The sequence below is a fragment of the Pollicipes pollicipes genome, unplaced genomic scaffold (assembly GCF_011947565.3).
Source record: "Pollicipes pollicipes isolate AB1234 unplaced genomic scaffold, Ppol_2.1 Scaffold_7261;HRSCAF=8764_pilon_pilon_pilon, whole genome shotgun sequence".
Taxonomy (NCBI): Eukaryota; Metazoa; Arthropoda; class Thecostraca; order Pollicipedomorpha; family Pollicipedidae; genus Pollicipes; species Pollicipes pollicipes.
Genome location: NW_023597054.1, coordinates 39,628,844 through 39,648,946, shown reverse-complemented (window position 1 = coordinate 39,648,946; position 20,103 = coordinate 39,628,844). Strand labels below are relative to the sequence as shown.

Here is a 20,103-nt window from a genome sequence, read left to right as displayed (position 1 = left end):
CGCTGCGGCCCAGGCTGACATCCGCTGCCGGTCCGCCAGCCGACCGTCGGCAGTCGCTGGTGCCCCGCTGCAACCACGGACAGCGTCACAACAGACCAGCGTCACGTGCGACCAGCGCTACAGCACGGCCTGTGTCACATGCGGCCGCGTGCGAGACCACCAAACCTCCCCAGTACACACGGAGGCGAGCCCAGCGCCGTCGTTGGACCCCGGGAACGGGAGAAACGCCTCTCCGGGTGAGATGGGGGGCATGTTACTGCACCCGCGGCAGTGCTGGGCCACCTGGTCCTCGCCTGCCGAGCAGACCAGCCACCGGAAGCGGGCCGCGTCGGCCGGCGTCGGCGGAGTTGTCAGGGCCTCGTGACCGGCCGGGCTCCGGCGACCCCCGCCTGGCCCGGCACCGCCAGCAGCAAGGCGTATGGATCCGATCCGGCTGGCGTGTGTGTGTGTGGTCGATCGCGGAAATCGCGCCCCGTCGCCGACTGGCCGTCAAATTAGGCCCAGCGCCCGGGCCATTTCGTTAGTGGATAAATTCGAGAAGGGTGGGTGGTGGGCGAGGTGTCATCATCCTAAGACTGATTGGGTGGCAACTGAAAGGCACGACGCCGTGGCCACGTATTTTCTGATGCAGAATACGTTCATGGTTATAAATAACGATACATACAAGATACGTACACACATACAAGATACAAGCACGAGATAGATGTTCCCCGTATTCAAGTCGCCGGACATCAGGCAGCGCGGAGGTTGATTGTCTAGCTGCGGAGGTGCTGACTATGCATGCTGCTGAAATATTTACTGAACAAGGGCCAGCATAGGAGAGATGGAGTGCACATGTAGCAGAGATGGTGTGTCTGACATAGAGATAGTTCATGGGGCTAGTCGCGGGCATAGTTCAGGAATCAGACTCCAGTCGATATTTTCATTCGATGAATTGGACCAGCGACGCCGAAACGGAGGATGAGAACATTCCTGGCCGCTTCGCATCCTCACACGTCGGCGTAAACACGCACCATCAAAGCACCATCAAATCAACCGCGAGGGCCTGCCTCAGCTCTTCGGAGATCAAAGCGGATGCCCACGTAGGCGCAGACACCCACCCCATGGGCCGCGACGATCTCGGGCGCTGCGCGTGACACCGCACCTCAAACACACAGACGGCGTGCTACAGGCCGGAGCGGTCGCGAACTGCGCTGCTTACCGGTGCTGGCGACGGACGGGAGGGAGCAGTCGCAGCCCAGAGCTCTGGCGGACCGCCTCTCGGCGCCGACGAAGACGGGGCGCCGCCCACTGACCGCGCCGCCACCACAGTTGACGGGGCCGGGCGAGCCGGACGAGCCAACGGCGGGACGCGGTCGGCCACGACGACGAAAACGATGAGCGAACAGACGACGTTCCAACACCTGGTGGGTATGTCCGAGAACGGGGGGCGACGGCCAGCAGCACATGGGCCGCTGAGTTTATCAGAAAACGTGAACGACTCCTGTCGAGGAGCCCCCGTGCTTCACCCGGAGGGCACGTCGCTTCGAAAAGTCAAGCCTCGCGGTGGTCTCTCGTCACAGGTCCAGAGCCCGGGCACCTGTTGCCCGCCGCTCAGATTACAAACTTACTGACGGCGCACAGGGATTGGGAGTAACTGAAAGGCTTTCGACTTGAATATGTAACAAGACGGGCGACACACCTTATCTATTTTCCGCTATGATAATCTGCAATTTGACCTTAGCGCGAGCCTCTCGAGGCGGACAGGCGGTACTGGTGACTCCATTGAGACAGTTCATAGCGCCGCGGCCCAATGCAAAGCGTCAAACAGGAACTTCCTGCGTTTCTCAAAATCTCCTGGGACAGAAAAGCTGCTTTTTTAAATATCAAAACCGTCCGCTCGTCCTAGAAAAGACGGAAATCCAAAACTTGTTGGTTTTAAGCCCAATCAATTCGATACGTTTGCCAACTGTATGCATTAATTTTCCACACACTTATACATTTTAGTTATAGTGTATTGTAAGGTATTAATATGTCAAAGCCCATCAATGCTATAAAAGACGTCGGTATCAGATTTTTACAGACAGTACAGCAATGGATAATTCAATACATGTTATGCCAAAAAGAAGCCGGCACCAGGACCGGGGTCAGTCACGCCTGAACAGCGCTGACCGAGGAAGACGAGGACAGATGCTCGTCTGCGCTTACCAATGATATCCCACCTACTAGAGCGCCCAGCATCATCAGGTCGTGTACAAGGCATCACGCGTCACCCCAAAACTTCAGGTTCAGCTCACACCTCAGATCATCGGCCACGCGGCCGGCGGAGGGAGCCGTCTCCAGAAGTCTCTCAATCCCTATATACGCATTCCATGTCACATCACACCTCAGATCATCGGCCACGCAGCCGGCGGAGGGAGCCGTTTTCAGCAGTCTCTCGATCCCTATATCTGCACCCCATGTCACATCACACCTCAGATCATCGGCCACGCAGCCGGCGGAGGGAGCCGTTTTCAGCAGTCTCTCGACCCCTATATCTGCCACCCACCCCATTGTTCACATCACACCTCAGATCATCGCCCACGCAGCCGGCGGAGGGAGCCGTCTCCAGAAGTCTCTCAATCCCCATACATGCACCCCATGTCACATCACACCTCAGATCATCGGCCACGCAGCCGGCGGAGGGAGCCGTCTCCAGAAGTCTCTCAATCCCTACATATGCACCCCATGTCACATCGGGCCGACCGTATATCCCTGCAGAGTTGTCACGGGGTGTCTCCGAAATAATGTCGTCACGGGGTGTCTCCGAAATAATGGGTTTACCTACGCTGGACAAAACAGACGTCCACCTGTACGGCTGCGCACGTCAAACGCATCAACGAAGCATGCGTTTAAGCAAGTGTTTTGTGATCGCTTGCGACAAATATAACATTTAATTGCGGATCAAATGTTTCGCTCACATGGAGACAATGCAATCCTACTGAGATGGAAGTTGACCGATGCGTCCAAGACCAGTTGCACGCGGGGAAAACCGTCCGAGACACGCTTTGCTGGTACACGAAGCAAGGGAAATCGGTCAAACCTGTCCCATGCCTGGCTGTAACGACTCATTCACTGCAAGCAGATGTCATTGCAGTCTGTCGGGAACCACTTAATACACACAAGGTTCACCCCCAAAGATCATTCCGGAATGCGCGGCTTTCTTCGAGGCAGGGGAGGGCAGCGAAAGCCGTCACACAGGTGGCCTGGACTGGAGCTGACATGACAACGGCCCTTGCCAGGACGTAGGAAGCATATCAGAACAGGCCGGCAGCAGAGCAGGTTTGACGTGGCTGCTGCGGTCTACACTGCACCAGAGGAGCGCAAGCGGAGCCGGCTGCCCGTGTCGTATGAACGACACAGCAGAGCATCGGGAAGGTCGACAGGGAGAGCTCGCCGGGGACGGCATACCACACCCCGCTAGGGGCACCACAGACAGGCTGACCCCAGACTGCGTGACCCCACATGCTGACCCGAAGCCCACAACACACGGGACGTTTCCAGACGCCCATTGCAGAGCGGACGCGCCCTCGGCCACCGCCGTCAGCGCCTCACCAGTCGGGTCAGGCGTCACCGTACTGGTCGTCGATGCCTTACCGGTCACCAGTGCCGCCAGGAGCTCTTGCCGGCTGTCGGCGCTGGCGCGCTTCCGGAGCGATGCCGCCCGCAGGTGGACTCCTGTTCCTCGCCTCCGCATGGACTCCTTCTCTTCGGCATCTCACAGAGTCCTGCTCGTCGGCCGGACCCCGGGTCCGACGACACGTGCCCCGCGAGGACGGCCATAGACAGCGCCGCCTCGCGACGACTGGGACTCGCCCCTCGTGGCCGCAGAGCCCGCACCGGCCGAGCTCCACGCTGTCCGGTGCGCGACCGGGGAGACACGGCCGCACCACTGCCCGGTCGTCCCAGCAACATCACCACACGGCGGTCGTTCCGAACGCCGAGCAAATTGACAGGTCGGAGGCAAGACGGACACCGCGGGCGAGGAACGACTCCGTCTCACTGAACGGCCTTTGCGTCAGTGAAAAGCAGACTTGACCCAAGAGTACGACCCACAGCACCGCCCAGCGCCGTCACCCTGGGCCCCTGCCGCGCTGGAAGCCGCACAACATCTTCCTCCCGTCACAAGGCATGTCCTCACCAACATGACAGCTCATTGGCCGCGCATCCGGTAACAGATGCTGTCTGGGAGCAGCTGACGCGCCACCCGACGTGCGGAACGCACCCCAACAGCCCCGTTGGGCACAGACGGACGACGCGTATCTAGAGCCCACTCCAAAAACTGCTCTGTTTGACACCTGCCAGTTGGCGAAATCCGGTTCCCGACACCCGCCAGCTGGCGGAGTCCGGTTCCCGACACCCGCCAGCTGGAGGAATCCGGCTCCTGACGTCGCGCACGGCGTGACGTCTGAACCACTGACTGACAGCCGCCCAGATCGCCCGCCCAGAGTGACTTGGCGCGGCGGCACTGCTACCCCGGCAGTCGGTCGACCGTGACGTCACGCCGTCGTGGCGGCTCCTGGCACTGCGTTGTTCCGTTCCCTTTAAATCTGCATTTTATGAAAGACTCACGTGTTATTATACTAAATGTTACAAGTCACTTGAAAAATCGCATGTGCCCTCATATGTAGGTAGAAAGATTGTCCACCAACACAACACCAACCGTTACAAACCACCAGTCTGTTCACACAGGCAAGCGGTAGGGATGGTATTTGACGCGCCTAGTCCTGATCGGCTTGGTTGGTTGGTAGGTTATTTGGACTTTAGGGAACAAGACTGCTTGGCTTGTACAATCCGAAGACAGCTGTCGTGCACCAGTCGTGCGGTGGCCGCGCTACTGAGCAGCATCGCAGGACACTCGGGCCCGGTACATTGGCGCGACCGATAGCGTGGCGGAGCGGTACGGAAGCCAGGATCACTCCCGAGAAGTCTGAGCCGGAGTGGGAATGGCCTCAGCCCACCGCGGCGTCTGGTGAGCGTCATCGACCCACCGCGTCATGCTCGGGTCGACATCGCCTGGTTGATTCGAATTACGGTTAGCGGGCTCAGTAGATCAACCGGAGGGTCAATTGCTTTTATGAGGACATGAATGTGAGGCAGTAAACCTGTTCAACTGGTTCGAAGCGCTTCTCGATGATTGCCGCCCAAAATGTGATATTTCCGACCGCCCGTGCAGACGATGTCGTGGCGTCACCGTCAGTGGTCTTGTCGGAATCAGGCGGCGGAGTATCACGTATAACTTTAGTCACACTGCCAATGCGGCCACCAGTAAGGTCAGGTCACATCTTGTTGGACACGACGGGAGTGCTCAGGGGAAAAGGGAGGCCCCAGCCGCTGCGCCCAGCCATCCCCGGACGTCTCGAAGCAGATATTCCGTAGCAGTATGCCACAAGCCCGACGACACACGGCAGAGGCGAGTCGCGCCGCAGTGACCGTCTCGTTCCTATCGGCAGTCTGCGGTATGAATCCGCCGCCGTGGGTCGTTCCCCGACCGCGCAGAGGTCACAAAACGACGAGCATCCGTTCTGGGGCGGCGACAACAACGCCGACCGAGCGGCGGGCATCGGTGGCATCGGAGCTCACCCGTCGCGTCTTCACACCATGCACCACAGCGCGGTCACCGAGCAGCGCGCTGCACGGATGTGCGGTCGGGGCGTAGGTGACCTGCGTGAGTTAGTCGAGAGCGCAAAGCTTTTCTCAGGGAGCGCATACTGCTTCGTAAATGCTGTATTTGAGGACGCCGTCCACAAGCAGACTTCCACGGCATTCAAATGCCATTCTCAGCCCCGCCAAGACCAATCAGAGGCTTCCCATCGTAATAAGCCCAGTCAGCATTTGTGGAGTTGATTTTCCATGCAGCTAGAGTGGACCCCAATAACGACAGTAAACCTTCCAAGAAAATGCTCCATCCTACTTATCTGCTATGGAGACGACCGCTCACTATCACACAGGACGTTGCACCATTCATCAGTCGCTCAGCTTATTCCAACGGCGGTAGCTGACTGAGTGGACAGTGAGCGTGCGGTGGCATTCAGTGCTCGCGACCAATAAAATAACGTCAGTATTCACGTAGCAACAGTGAAACCAGAGGATTGCTGTGTCGTTCGTCGTCGCTTCGCGCAGGGTTATTTGAGTCAGGAACGGAATGAGATCTTGCCGGCAGACGATCACAGCCTGAAACTGCCCGCCTTACACTCCAATGGCAACCAACAGAGTCGCCGAGTCCACATCCCCTCCGGACCTTCCAGCCAGGCACCACCTCAGACCTCACACACACATGGACGGCGTTACAGGTGTTTATTTCTGTGTTGCAGCGCTAAATGGGCGGGACAGGCATTGATGAATGAACGGAGCGGCCGGCCAAGCTCAGCAAGCGGTGAGGCGGCGGCCCTGATGGCCGGCCAGACTCTGGCGGCCGTCGTCTGCCGCCGCCGCTGGCACACCCGGCTCTCTTGACTCCGGTTACTGAACAGCTCGAACCACGATGACCAAACACATACACACAGACCGAGCGGTGCTGCCGAGGCGGCAGCCGTCGGCTGCGGCGCAGACCGGCCCGACTCTGTCCCGAACCAGGCTCGCCGCGCCGCCGACCGAGCCTTTGTACAGCGCCGAGAGCGTGTCCCGAGGTCAGGGACCGGGCCCGACACGCCGCCCGAGGAGGCGGCGGCGTCCGCAGTCAGCCCCGTCCCGCCGGCCGGCCGCGTTCGCCGACCGCGCCCCGCCGCCGGCGTGACTCCGCTCGGCCGGGCGCCGGCGCCGCTCAGTACGAGCGCACGTCCAGCATGCGGCCGTCGCAGCGGGCGCCGTCCATCAGGCTGATGGCGCGCTGCGCCTCGTGAGGGCTCGAGAAGCGCACCACGCCCACGCCCTTACCCTTCATGTCGGCGAAGCGCACCTCGCCGATGTCGCGGAACTGGTCGCGCAGCATCTGCCACGTGAAGCCCGGGTCCAGCTGTGGAACAGACACACACGGGCGGCCCGGTCAGAGCGGCGGCAGCGCCACGCTCCGGCGCGCGCCCGGCTCGGCACCTGGGGAGGGCGGTTAGAGACCACGGAGGCGAGCGGAGGAGTCGCCTTCCGCAGAAGCCGCCGCAGCCGGAGAGAGCAGAGCACGGCCGAGTCGGACACAGTGGCGGTCATGCGACGCAATCGGGAAGACACGATGGCGCGTCGGACGGTGCTCTTTGGATTCCAGGACACGGACCAGTGGACTTCCAGTGTTATCCAAACATCTGACAGCAGTATGCCTTCCCACCGTGCACGAATACGGGTAACTGACTGAAGTGCAGGGAGTACATCAGCCAGTGCCGAGCGAACGGCGCCCCCGGTCAGGCGTTGTCGGACGTTGTCAGAGAGCGGAATCAGAGGCAGAGCCGAATGTCGTGGGGTGACCAGTGAAGGGAACGTGACCATGGTTGGCCGATCAGTGATTTTCTGAGGCCCGGTCAGTATTCGAAGCAGTGACTAACACGAAATATTAGGAGCATTTGGCTGGCTTAGCCTGTGACCGCCGGGGCAATCAAAGGAGAACATGCTAATTCGTTCACTTACTTAGTCTTCTAACACCCGCTAACATCACACTCTTATATAAAGGTCACTCTTATAGAAAACAACAAGAATAGCTGCCCCAACAATTCATTTGACCTCCCTTCAGCAGACATATGGGCGGCTCTTTCACGATCATCTCGTTCCTCAAATGTCAAAACAGTGTCTTCGCACGTCAAATGTCCTAGCCTCTACCCGGCGGCTGGGAGCTTCTGAACGACTGCTGCTCAGTGAAGAAATAGACGAAGCCTGCGGCCCACACGGTCCCAGCGTCCGAGTCATCGGTGCGTACATGAAGCAGCTATGTCGCACGATACCCCATGTAAACTTCCTCGACTCTAGCCAATCATCGCTTGTCGGTGGCCGGACGCAAATGATATTTGGGTGCGTACGAAGCGCAGCGTACGGAACGAAAACAAGTAATGGCACTAGCCGCCTGTCGCCCTGCCGTCATAGCGGAACGGTTGTCTGCCCAGCCAGCCCTACATCTAAAGCCTCACTGACCGTTTCAAGCATGTGAGTCCTGATTCAGGATTGCACAGAGGCAGGCGCCATTCACGTGGATCGGCAGTGAGCATTCGCCGGGGTAAATCATACATTTTCCTTGGCGAGCGGCATCGTTCAACGTCACTGACTGGCACGTCCCCGATCTGTCACCCTCTGCTATCTTTCTCTCCGCGATTGGCGATCAAAATCGATTACAGAGACTTGATGTGGAGAATATGGACTGTTGCAGTGGCGCGGCTCGCACCGGCTCAGCCCGCGGTGCCTGCGGTCAGGTGTTGGAGGGCGGCGGCTGGCGCATGAGAAAAACTACAACAGCGGAAGGAAAGAGAACAATGCCACATCATTTTTACACAAAACACGTCACCGTACTGGGTGGGAAGAGGTTCAATATGTACAAGGAATTTCGGAGTAAGTCGAAAGCGCGGTATGACCAATGTTCACGTGGAGACCGTTTTTCTGGAAGCCTGAAGATCCAACACAGACAATAGATACTTTTGCCGGCCTTTTCCAGACAAGTAAGTTGTAGCAGTCGCTGCCCTGTCCAGATAAGAATAAATGCCTGTTCGAAAAAGAACGTAACGTAAACACGTTATTAAACGCCAAAACTTACCGGGGAACAATTTATTTCTTGGTTATTTCTGAGGATCTTCGTTCCAAAATCTCCTCCCTTTGTACGATCCTCCTTCCTATCCAGATGGAGGGAGGAAAGTCATCAAGTCACCGCGGAAGTAATCGCCACTGTCAACATCCTCACTGGCGGGGACGTTGACAGTGACAGTTGGCTGCAGGTCATGGATACGTTATTTGTTGATGTCCTGTGTGGTCGTCACAGCAGCCGCGTGCTGCAGATGAGCCCCAGCAGTCGGTTAGCCTTTTGAGCTGGTAAGTCGACGTGAGTTGAACAAAACAAGAGTCCGGTCAATATCCAAAGGTGACAAGTATCTACGCGGCAATCTAAAACGGCCCGATCAGCGAGCAGGAGACAGCACTGCGTGAATGCTGCTCACCACCAACGGTTTCGTGCATTTTCTGGGAAAACCTGGGAACACACATTTCACGCATGTGGCAAAACAAACAGATGAATTTCCCGCCTGTAAAATGCGAACCTTTGCAAATGTATGAGCGACTCGACACCTGATGATGTGCTGACGATGTTTGCCTTGTCTGTGCCTCTGCAGCCACCCAGAATTCTCCTTCCGTTTGTCTTCGGGAACATGGCTGTCGCTGTAGTGGACACAGTCCTCGGAGGACTATCTTGTCAGGCATTTCGGTCATCAGCACCCTAGAGGTTTGCAGGACCATTGATTTTTACATATTGTCCTTCCTCTCGCGAAAACATCGTTCGCTGTTTATAGTGGTGAACGGGTAGGTACCTGATTGATGTGTTTAGCCTCAAAAGCCCTCTATTTCATGCGACTGTGGTCAAGTGCTTGGACATCATGGTCACTTATCGGTAACTGAAGTTACCGTGTGATGATACTGCTCATATATTTACAATTCTTAACTTATTGGATGTAGCTGACCACCTGCGAATTTGGTAACCTGCCACTAGTTGGGTCAATGAGCATAGCGATGTGACCTGGCCGAACGTGTCAACAGTGGCCCAGTGGACGGGGGTGTCACCAGTGGCACAGTGGACGGGGTCTGTCGACAGTTGCCCGGTGGGCGGGCCTGCCAACAGTGGTCCAGTGGACGGGGCCTGTCAACAGCGGCCCAGTGGGCGGAGCCTGTCAGGAGGGACGGGAGGTGCAGTGGGCTCAGTTTGCGAAAGCGAAGGTCGGCCCGTGTCATGTGCTTTGAGCCTGTCGGAAAGGATGTACGCCACCGTACCAGAGATCTATGACAAGTACAAAGACACACCGTCACGATAGATTGTCAGTGAGCATTTAAACACACGGGCAAGGTCAGACATCCGTCTGCTATGACATCCACGCCATAACCAATATGCACCGCCTTATCTTGCTCCCTTGCAGTGCCTGTTCTCAGCAGTGTGCCCCGACCGTCAGCGGTGAGCCGGTCTCAGCGACCGCCACGTTTGGCTGCTCCGGCCGGGGAGCCGCACATACGTAGCTCGGGCCCTTCGTGCAACGTAATGCTCAGTGTCGGTCACCCAGGAATGCCACAGCACTACCCCAGCTGCTATCTCCCTACCCAGGACTGCCACAAACACTACCCCAGCTGCTATCTCCCTACCCAGGACTGTCACGGCACTACCCCAGCTGCTATCTCCCTACCCAGGACTGTCACGGCACTACCACAGCTACCATCTCTCTCTCCTTACAGGGAGCGTTCCACATCCGTGTGGAGTTTTGAACTGAAATAGCCATCTCGAATAGCATTCAGTATAGCTCGCAAACCCCGCCCTTCTTGAGACCTAACCCTTCTAGTTTTTTAGCTTCTCGGAGCGAAGATGTGTGCATTATTTAGCGGAGACTATTTTAAGAGTACACAGACATCCATGACGCTATAATAGCATTTATTGCCGTTCATCATAGCATTTATTGCTTTAATCCAAGTGGTGTAAAATTCGTTGGTTTTGCTCCAGCTTTGCATATGCGGCAATATAATAGGCGCGGGAAAGTATCATGCTATGGCAGTGGAGGGTTTCGAGGTTCAAACCCTCCCCACCAAAGAGGGAAATCTAGTGTCGAGCTTTATGGCTGTGAATGGCAAGGAGTGGTTCAAAATGCCTTTCAGGGCCCCTCCAATCCTGGACAAACTCCTATGCTCCTGGACAACATAACCAATATTTGTGTGATAACGTCGCTTAACTCGCACCTTCTGCTATACGAGGGGTCAGTCATATCAGCAGAAGAACTCCAAATTCACAATGCTGAAAAACCAGGAGCTTTAGGCGTGTTTTTGCCACCAGTACGCTCTGATTTTTTATTAGCGAAATGACGCAATTGGGTGCTTTCATGTTATGCTTGTGTTGGGGCACGTAGAATAGTGCTTGCAATGCAAGTAACGCTGAAGTAATGACATTCCCTTTGTTGTAAACAATATTTCTCAGCTCCTTTCGCGAAGGAGGAACGTTCCGATGTTATCATTTACCGATTTTACCTTTTACCGATACCGATTTCATACTTGTATTTAATCACTGGTATAGGCAAGGTCAGTCAGGCTGCTTGTTCACCCATTCCACTTGCCCTCGACACCCTAAATCAACACATCCCAGTAAGATTCCAGTATTGACATCACATTTTCAATCAGTTGTCTAACATTGACTCCGGTTAAGACGAGTCATGTCTCCGCGTCCACCTGTTAGTGACGCGTGTATGGATTGGTAACGCCTCTACAACTGGAATCACGAGCATGCGATCGGAATTATAAGGATATTTCGGGATATCTCAAACAAAACGCGTCGGCGGTTGCCAAGTGAACCGAATCCAGTGGGATGTCAGCGACGTCACCAATGGCGGTTTGAAATAATGTTTCCAGAACTTTCAAACAAAATAGCTGCAGGTCATAACTTCCCAGGATTTTCGTCCACCGACAGACCGTCCAAGTGGAGGACAAAGACTGCGATGAATTAAACCGACAGAGGGTACAATTAGAACAGACAACATAAAAACGCCCTGCAACGTTATTATGATCATGGACACCTGGTTAAAACGCATCCAGGCCGCTCTTCTAAACGTATAGTTTGTATTTCGGTTGGTTTATATACAGAAAGCGCAGATAATAGCACTTTGATTGGTGTGATTGTGACAGACCAACGCCGGATGAAGCATGGCTGGTAGCGTAAAGTTGGACCACTCCAATACCTCATGGGGTTTCGTACCATCTGACGAAGCCCGAAAACACAAAATTTTCGGGCGGATTGCGGAAACGATCGGCTGATATTGGGCACAGCACCGACACCGCGTGGTTGTAGTTATACCTCACAGTGTTTTCCCAAGGGCTTATGACGCTGCCGCCAGGACGAGACGGGCCACGGGGCTGCGGCATCCGCCCCTGATGTCAGTGGAAAGCGTCTCAGGTCTGCGTAACCCATACAGCACCTCTTCGTTCGGGCCCGACAGCTGCTGCTTGGACAGACACGGAAGAGACGACCCAGCCTCGGGAGAGGATCAATAGGCAAAGGCTGGCAGTGCGGCCATGCTGGAGCTTCCTACACTACCGGCTGAAGCACGCCGCGATAGGGAAGAGGAGCTCGCGATCGTACCGCGATAACAAAGATACGAAGCTTGTCGAACCGTATGATGGAAACCTGTGCGTGACGGGACATACAACCCGTCATGATGGGGAACAGAAGTTTGTCGAGACGTCAGACCGCAACCCATCATCCTACACGACAGCAGATCGTCAACCGTGGGATGGAAGCTTGTGTCACATGACAAGTCAGCACGCGACACTTGGACCTCATCCAGTTTAAATGACAGTGGCGCGTCCTGCTAGCCCAAACGCTGATGAAACGGGCAAATGCGACACATTTGGACGCCGTTTGGTCGCTCACGCCCCACTGAGCCGTTTTCGATTCAGCGTCACGTAGGCTTACGGAGCGAAAATGCGGACCTTCGAACCTACAAACTTGGAATGGATACCGGCTTCCCTTGAAGACACATCGCCTCTGGACACGAATGAAGGTTCGTTGCACGAAGGCGATGCCGCAGAATGTCCGAAATCCTTCCGAACACCGGAAAGTCAGGGTCATGACCCGGCGCGCACCAAGCACTTCCGCAGTAATTACCAAAGAAGGACATCATGCGACGGAGTTGGGGCCTGTCTCAGTCAGACCACGGCAGCAATGCGAGACCGCGGCGGCTGCCGATCTGCTACTCACGTTGCTGACGATGATGGAGTCGGAGAAGGATCTGGCGGAGCCGTTGTAGTCCGCGCCGGAGTTCATAGACGCGCCGTACCCGCCTCCTCCGCCGCCGCCGTACGAGCCGCGACCAACACGCCCGGGCTCGACGCCGGGCCGACCTTGGTCGAGGCCGCCGCGGCCGCCCAGGCGCGACTCGTCCAGGCCGCCGCCCAAGCCGTCGCCGCGCAGGCCGCCTCAGACCGCCGAAACCACCGCCGCCGCCGCTGCCGCCGCCGCCGGACGGCAGCCCGCCGCCCAGCTGAGCGAGCGCCGGTGATGACAGCTGGCTGAGGCCGCCAGCGCCGGCCAGCGAGGTGAGCGCGCCCGCGCCGGCCAGCGTCGAGAGGCCACCCGCCGCACCCAGCTGGCCCAGCGCGCCCAGACCGACGCCGGCGCCGCCCGCCGACACGCCCACGCCCGGGACGCCCACCGGGAACCCTGCGGTCGGACAGCGGCCGTCAGACGCTGGCTCGGCACGCGCCAGGCCGGTGACGGCAGATCACGTGTCACCCGGACGCCGACAGTCACGAGCGCAGGCGCAGGCGGGCCTGCCGCGTGCACCCGGTACGCACCTCATCACTTCACGTTAAGTTCTACGCACACACACACGTGACTCCGCGGCCCTGACGACCTTCGCCCGGTCCACTGACGTCAATGTCTGGCCTGGAGAGGGCCCCGCCAAGCGTCACTTTTGACACGGACGGCACTGCTGACGTCGCTGCTGGTCCCCTGCATCCCTGGTCGCATATCATGTCTCGTAGAAGCACAGCGCGCGTGCATCGCCGATGACCGGACATTGGTGATGGCGGTCCAGCGGCGCGTAGCTGCGCCCGACTGACCTGCGGCGGCGGCGCCAGGCGCGGCGCCCATCAGGCCGAGCGCGGCAGCACCGTTGGCTCCCGCCAGGTTGGCCGTCAGCCCGCCCAGCTGCGCAGCAGCCACGCCGGCGGCCGGTGCCGCGGCCGCCGTCGGCGGAGACTCCGCTGGCAGAGCGAACATGACGTCAGTGGGCGGAGTACGGACATCTTCGGACACACGACACACGCCGGCAGCACACAGCGGACGCGGCCTCATCAGTGGGCGGTTTGTGACCACGTGTCACAACCCGCAAGGCTCGAAGGCAAGGCAAGGCTAGGCAAGGCTCGATCAAATCTGCTAACCGAACCCAAGACTACTCGCACCGTCGCACTCGGTGGTGGCAGCGCGACACCTCGCGCCGGCGCAAAATGACATGATTGTCGATTGGGGTGTGGAGGAAGCGCCGAACATCAAAGGGTCATTTTGCGTGGCATAAACCACGCACGCGCTTCGCAGTCGATCGGCGCCAGCCCCTCCCACCAGCTAACTGCGGGACCGGGAGCGGCCACAACAGGGCTACAACAGCAAGACGCATACCAGGCTCCGTCAATCATTGGGGGTTTAGGGTGCTTCCACTGCTATGATCACTGGAAGCCCGCACGTACCGAGCTTGGAGGCGACATCGGCCAACGGTTTGCCGTTGGAGCCGAGCCCGAGGCCGAGGCCCTTCAGGCCGGGCGGTAGCACCGGGCCCGAGTCACGCTCCTTGCGGTCCGTCACGCGGTCCATGCGCACGCTGCAACGGCGGCCGACCGGTCAAGGGACTGCCACTAGCGGCGGGCTGACGGCGGCGGCAGCGGCACGTTCCAGACACGGCCCCCGGCACGCACGGCCGGGTCGTCACCACTGCACGGCCGAGAGCGCATTCAAAGGCACTCGCTGAAGACACGAACCACACGACACATCCGTGATAGCTGATGGCATGGCATGGGTTATCATAGCAGGGCTATTGTCGGAGAATTGCGGGCTGCATCTGACCTGATGACCCTGTCCATGTACATCTGGTTGTTCAGCATGGAGATGGCCTGCACGGCCTCCACCGGGTGGTCGAACTCCACCACGCCGTGGCCCTTGCTGTTGCCCTCCCGGTCCTTGTTGATCGACACCGAGACGACCTTGCCCGCCAGACTGAACACCTCCTTCAGCTGCTTCTCGTCCACCTTGTAGATCAGCTGTAATGAAACCAAACAAAAATCAATGGACATCACACAACTTTCAACAACACAGCACTGTGGCTGCATGACAACACGGCGCCTTCCGTGCACAGCTCTTCGTGCGCTATCAATAGGGCCCTTATATCGCCCTTACGCCGCATGCAACGCCTACAAATGCTGACTTTTCAGAACAGTCAGCTGTGCTGATCAGTGTTTAACCATATCAGTGGATTATTCGACATAGCAGACTGGCGCTGAAATGGCCATCCCGGACTCACGTTGGCCACAAAGACGCGGTTGACCAGTGGACTCTCGATGCCGAGGCTCTCCAGGAAGCTGACGTTGAGGCCGTACGTGTTGGTGTACTTGGCCTCTGGCGGCCCGGGCGGCCCGGGCGGCCCGGGTGGTCCGGGCGGTCCGGGCAGACCGGGCGGCCCGGCTGGGCCGGGGCCGGGGCCGCCGCCGTCGCCCATGTAGCCGCCGCGGCGGCCATCGCGGCCCGCCATGTCGCCGCGCGGCGGGCCGCCGTGGCCGCCGCCGCCCACGCCGATCTCGCCGTGCGGCACGCCGTCGCGCATGATCCGGCCGTACCGGTCCCGCTCCACGCCGAAGTCCTGCCAGCGGCGGCGGCGGGCGTCAGCCGGCGGCCCGTGTCGCGCTGCGGCCGAGCACCGGCCGCAGCCGAGGCCCAGACGCCACCACAGCACCCGCACATGACCTCGGACTCACGGGCCGCGGCTTACGGGTCATCGAGAGAGCAACCGACATGCCCAGGTGCGCACAGGGATCTGCAGGTGAGGAGGCGAAACCACGTGCACCAAGCTACCCCAGCCCATAGGACACACCGAGACCGCACCACAGCCGCCGCGTCCCCCGCCGAGCAGCGGCCGCGCCGTCCCGAGCCTGCTCACCGCCGAGGCGCCAGTCGACTGGCCCGGCTGGCCGCCAAACCCCACCTCCTTGACGACGAGCTTGCGGCCGTGCAGGTCGTAGCGGTGCATCTTCTCCAGCGCCAAGTCCACTAAGTCGTCCGACTCGAACTCGATGATGCCGCAGCCGCGCGACTTGCCCGTGTCGTCGGCGAACACCTCCACGAAGGAGACCTCGCCGACTGCGGCACACGGCGCGCTCGTGAACAGCGGCACGCAAAGGTCGCCGATACGACGTCATGCTTTATTGGCGAAGCAAACTTGATGTCGCCATGAACTTGGTTAATAAACAGGTTGATGTCGCCATTAACTTGTCCTAACTGGAGCACCACCTGTGCAAACCCCAAACAAAGGTTGCAAGTCGGACAGATGATGGACAAGCTTTTCTGGAAGAGATAATGCATATAGATGGATTGCAAAACGATATCAGCACTTGGCCAAGTATCATAAATGATAAAGCACAGGCAGCACCAGCTCACAATGGGAGACCACACAACCAAGCAGTATCAATAAATCTTACCCTCGTGACGGAAAAGGTCTTTGAGTTCCTGCCATTTGTAGTCAAATGGAATGTTGGAGACATAGACGCGACGCTCAGGTCGGCCACGCCTGTAGTAGAGGTATTATGTAAAGCCAACTAACAAGGCAACATACACATCAATCTACAGCATGCTACAATGGACAAATCTGTCATTCACACATCATTCCTGTTTTCGCCGAAGCAGAAACAAAAACAAACAAAACAATGACTTCATTGTGCTACATCCACCAAACGCTGGACACATCTTCCAAGTTAAGCATCAGCCACCACAAATACACAACCATTAACCCCCAGTTCTCTCCAGGCCGGCCGGTGCCGCGTCCGCCCGGTGACATGTGGGCCGCGGCGCGTACCTGGCGGAGCCAGCGGCGGGCCGGTCGCGGGGCGGCCCGGGCCGGTCCCGGTCCCGCTCGTCCGGGAAGCGCCGCGGCGGCCGCTCCCGGTCACCGCGCATCCGGCTCGGGTCCATGCTGCGGTCACCGCGCATCGGTGACCTGGCGGCAGCGCACGTGGTCAGCCACCAGCCAGCTACAAGGCGAGTGTGTTGGACACCACTGCGCGATGCGGCGCGTCAGACGACGCTGGGTGTGAGAGTCGCGAGCGATGGCACACGCCGCCATGCGGCGTGTCAGACGACACCGGATGTGAGAGTCGCGGGCGATGGCACACACCGCCATGCAGCGTGTCAGACGACACCGGGTGTGAGAGTCGCGAGCGATGGCACACACTGCCATGCGGCGCGTCAGACGACACCGGGTGTGAGAGTCGCGAGCGATGGCACACACCATCACATCACAGATGATATGATAAATGAATGCAATCACCTTCTCTTCAACAATAACATAAGTGATTAATCTAGCTGGACATATCAGCTTAGAACTAGACAGATGTCACTCTGCCATCCTGCCAATGAAAATGATTAATTCATTTGGACCTGAGCTTGGGACCAGACAGATATTATCTTGCCATCTTAATGTTCATTAGGTACAGTGCTGGACATCTAGTTCCAAAACTGTCACATCTTGTGGGCCCTGGTCCCCAAAACCATATTTGGTGTATGCATCACTACAGATAGTCAACTTGCAGCTGGGCAGGCTGGCAGGAGCATGTGTAAAAGTTTTGTGTTGCACAACAAAATCCTTAATTCCACCTGGACAATGGGCATGACAAAAAGATTTTCTGCCAGCTGGTACACTTGCTGGAGTAGCAAGTTATGCCAAATTCACAGTTCACTAAGGACAGCAAGCATTTGCATGCCAAATTCACCTGAATAGCCAGGCTATGGTCTTTGCAAAGACAATCAGCCATACCCAAAGCAATCACCACCAAACATTTCATGTAAAATGTTTCCAAAGTATATAGCAAAAAGCCCATCGCTAGTCTGTGCACACAGACTCAAGACAGCAAATAAGATGCCACTAGAAGCACTGGTGTCTCCCCAGCTGGAGTCACCAATGTTACAGAAGCAGACCAGGAGCCAGGCCACTGCATTCTCTTTACTTTGGGTAGTGAGGATAGAACCTATAATAAAGTGGACACCTGTCTGTTTTGCTTAGACTTGAGACATTAAGAAAGCCCTGGTTCTAAGGCAACCTAGGAGACCATGGAAGAAATGTTGCAGAAGTGCTGAGATAGGTGCATCTACAGGCTGTGCACAAGTCTTGTCATCACTGGGACTTCAAAATGCACTCTGCAGCTATGGCTTTATGACATTGCCTGCCTCTCACCCTGGCAGGAAGGGAGACCTCTGGTTTCCCAGGTCTGTGGTGGTTAACTGTGCACATATCTGCAAGTGCATTTATTCACATGCCAGATTCACCCCAATAGCCAGTCAGCAGAGTTTTCTTTTCCTCTAATAGCATGTCATCATGCAATATCACTGTTGTGTAGGTATTATGCTGTATATATGCGGTCAGCACTATGCATGTGGAGGATGTGGAAAGCTTGATACCATCTTGAAAACTTGAGTGCAAAACCCAAACCAACCCATGTATGAAACTGCTATCAATTCTAAACTATGACCAATTTCTGTGCAATATTTTCACTCAAAAACTTACAACACCAAGCATATCAAAAGTTGCATGGAATATGGAATCAAATCAATGAGCTGATATTAAAGTGAATTTGTCAAATTTGAAAAGAAAATGATTAAAGAATGATTATGATTTATTACGACCTGCATCAACATGTTTGCACCTTTACAAGCATTGTGCATCAGTTGGAATCTGATCTATAACTTTGTGTATCACTTGAGCAACCTGGCTGGGTATAAAGGTAACAGAAAACATCATACATCATTATCATATGACTTGGTGTGATGAAAAATAAGCTATGTGCATCATTAAATGTCTGGCAATTGCAATGATACTGAAATTGGATGGTTTGCAAACTGGATTCAGTTATACGTCTTCAAAATGTGATGCCTATGCTCAGAACACAATACCACTGCATAACAAAATGTTATTTGGATGGATCTGGTTCCCCATCAAACCCATGGAAGCCAACACTCCCCTCACCCAGTCATCAGATTGGACACTCCAAAGTGAACCTGTTTGTTCCATTTAGGACCTGAACAAAAATGCCAAAGCACCTGTCATCCATCAAATTTAACAGACCAGCCTAATGCATCTGAAGCCAGTAAAAATGCAGACAGTATCCACATTTTATTCGCTCTAGACCGGTTAAGTATGCAGCTACACCTTTGATTGAAATATCGCTAACTATTAAACAATTTTGTAAATGGGACCGTTCCCTACATTGGTAACAAAACAGGTCAGGGTCACTACACTTCACAATTGTTCACTATGTAGCAGCTCTCTCACCTGTCTCTTCGACCATTCATGTTGAGATGGTTGTATGATATCATTGCTGCCTCAAAAACGCCGGTTGTGACACGATTCCAAAAATGCGGGTAATCAGCGTCCCGATGTCAGTGACATGCAGATAAGACGAAACAAGTGTCCGGTACCCGTAGAGTGAATCTTTCGAAGTGTAGTGGCTATATTTTTCACGTGGGATGCGCTTCAGCTGCTTTGGTGCCACTGAATTCGTCTCTAAAAACCGAAATTGCGCGAGCCACAACCACCAAGCAAATCGACCGAGCACGAAGGACCGAGTTCCAATAGCGTCGCGTGTGCTTCCGCTTGGACCAAGAACACCGGCGTCGCATTTGTCGACCAACGTTTTAAAATGGCGTCATTGCGTTGTACTAACGCAGCGTTTTTAACACTTCAGCGGAGTTAGTTCCTCAACCTGTTACTTTTGACTGCAAAAAAACATATTTTTACAGAAGGATAATCAGTCCAAGGGTTGTTGAACGTTTTGTTTTCTTCATCATTCCGTACGACAGCTTTTTTGTCCGTGTGCGACAAGACCAAGTAACAGCCACTAGTTTTGTGATCCATCACTATCATCTCCAGCGTTGTAACCAATCACCGAGCTAAGTGGGCTGATTGGTTAAAAGTGTTGAAGCGCAATGCACACCAACCAATGGGAACCGTGACAATCAGTCCAGCTGAATTCAACCGATAGGGGGCCGGTCTGGCCACTTCTTGGGTCCTTCGTACATTATCGTGGCTAGGGGCGCAGCCAGGATTTTCTTTAAGGAGAGCTCAGTGGGAAAAATCACATTGCGCCGCTTTTGACATTCTGCCGGAATCCATTCATGATGAAAAAACAAAAATCCTGGCTCTAAAGCAAGTGCGCCCCTTGATCGCCCCCGCGGCCGTAGCGTTATAT

The 20,103-nt window shown here is 56.1% G+C and overlaps 1 protein-coding gene across 1 annotated transcript; it reads right to left on the bottom strand.

The window, feature by feature from the left end:
- Positions 1 to 6,755: 6,755 nt before the first annotated feature.
- LOC119111415 (myelin expression factor 2) lies at positions 6,756 to 19,470 on the bottom strand. Its single transcript, XM_037235226.1, has 11 exons — positions 19,188 to 19,470; positions 16,719 to 16,859; positions 16,345 to 16,433; positions 15,852 to 16,006; positions 15,174 to 15,509; positions 14,720 to 14,913; positions 14,347 to 14,477; positions 13,723 to 13,866; positions 13,272 to 13,321; positions 12,860 to 13,042; positions 6,756 to 6,973 (listed from the first exon to the last, which is right to left on the bottom strand). The coding sequence occupies exons 1-11, from the start codon at positions 19,229 to 19,231 to the stop codon at positions 6,782 to 6,784; spliced, it is 1,659 nt and encodes a 552-aa protein (XP_037091121.1). The 5' UTR covers positions 19,232 to 19,470; the 3' UTR covers positions 6,756 to 6,781.
- Positions 19,471 to 20,103: the final 633 nt, after the last annotated feature.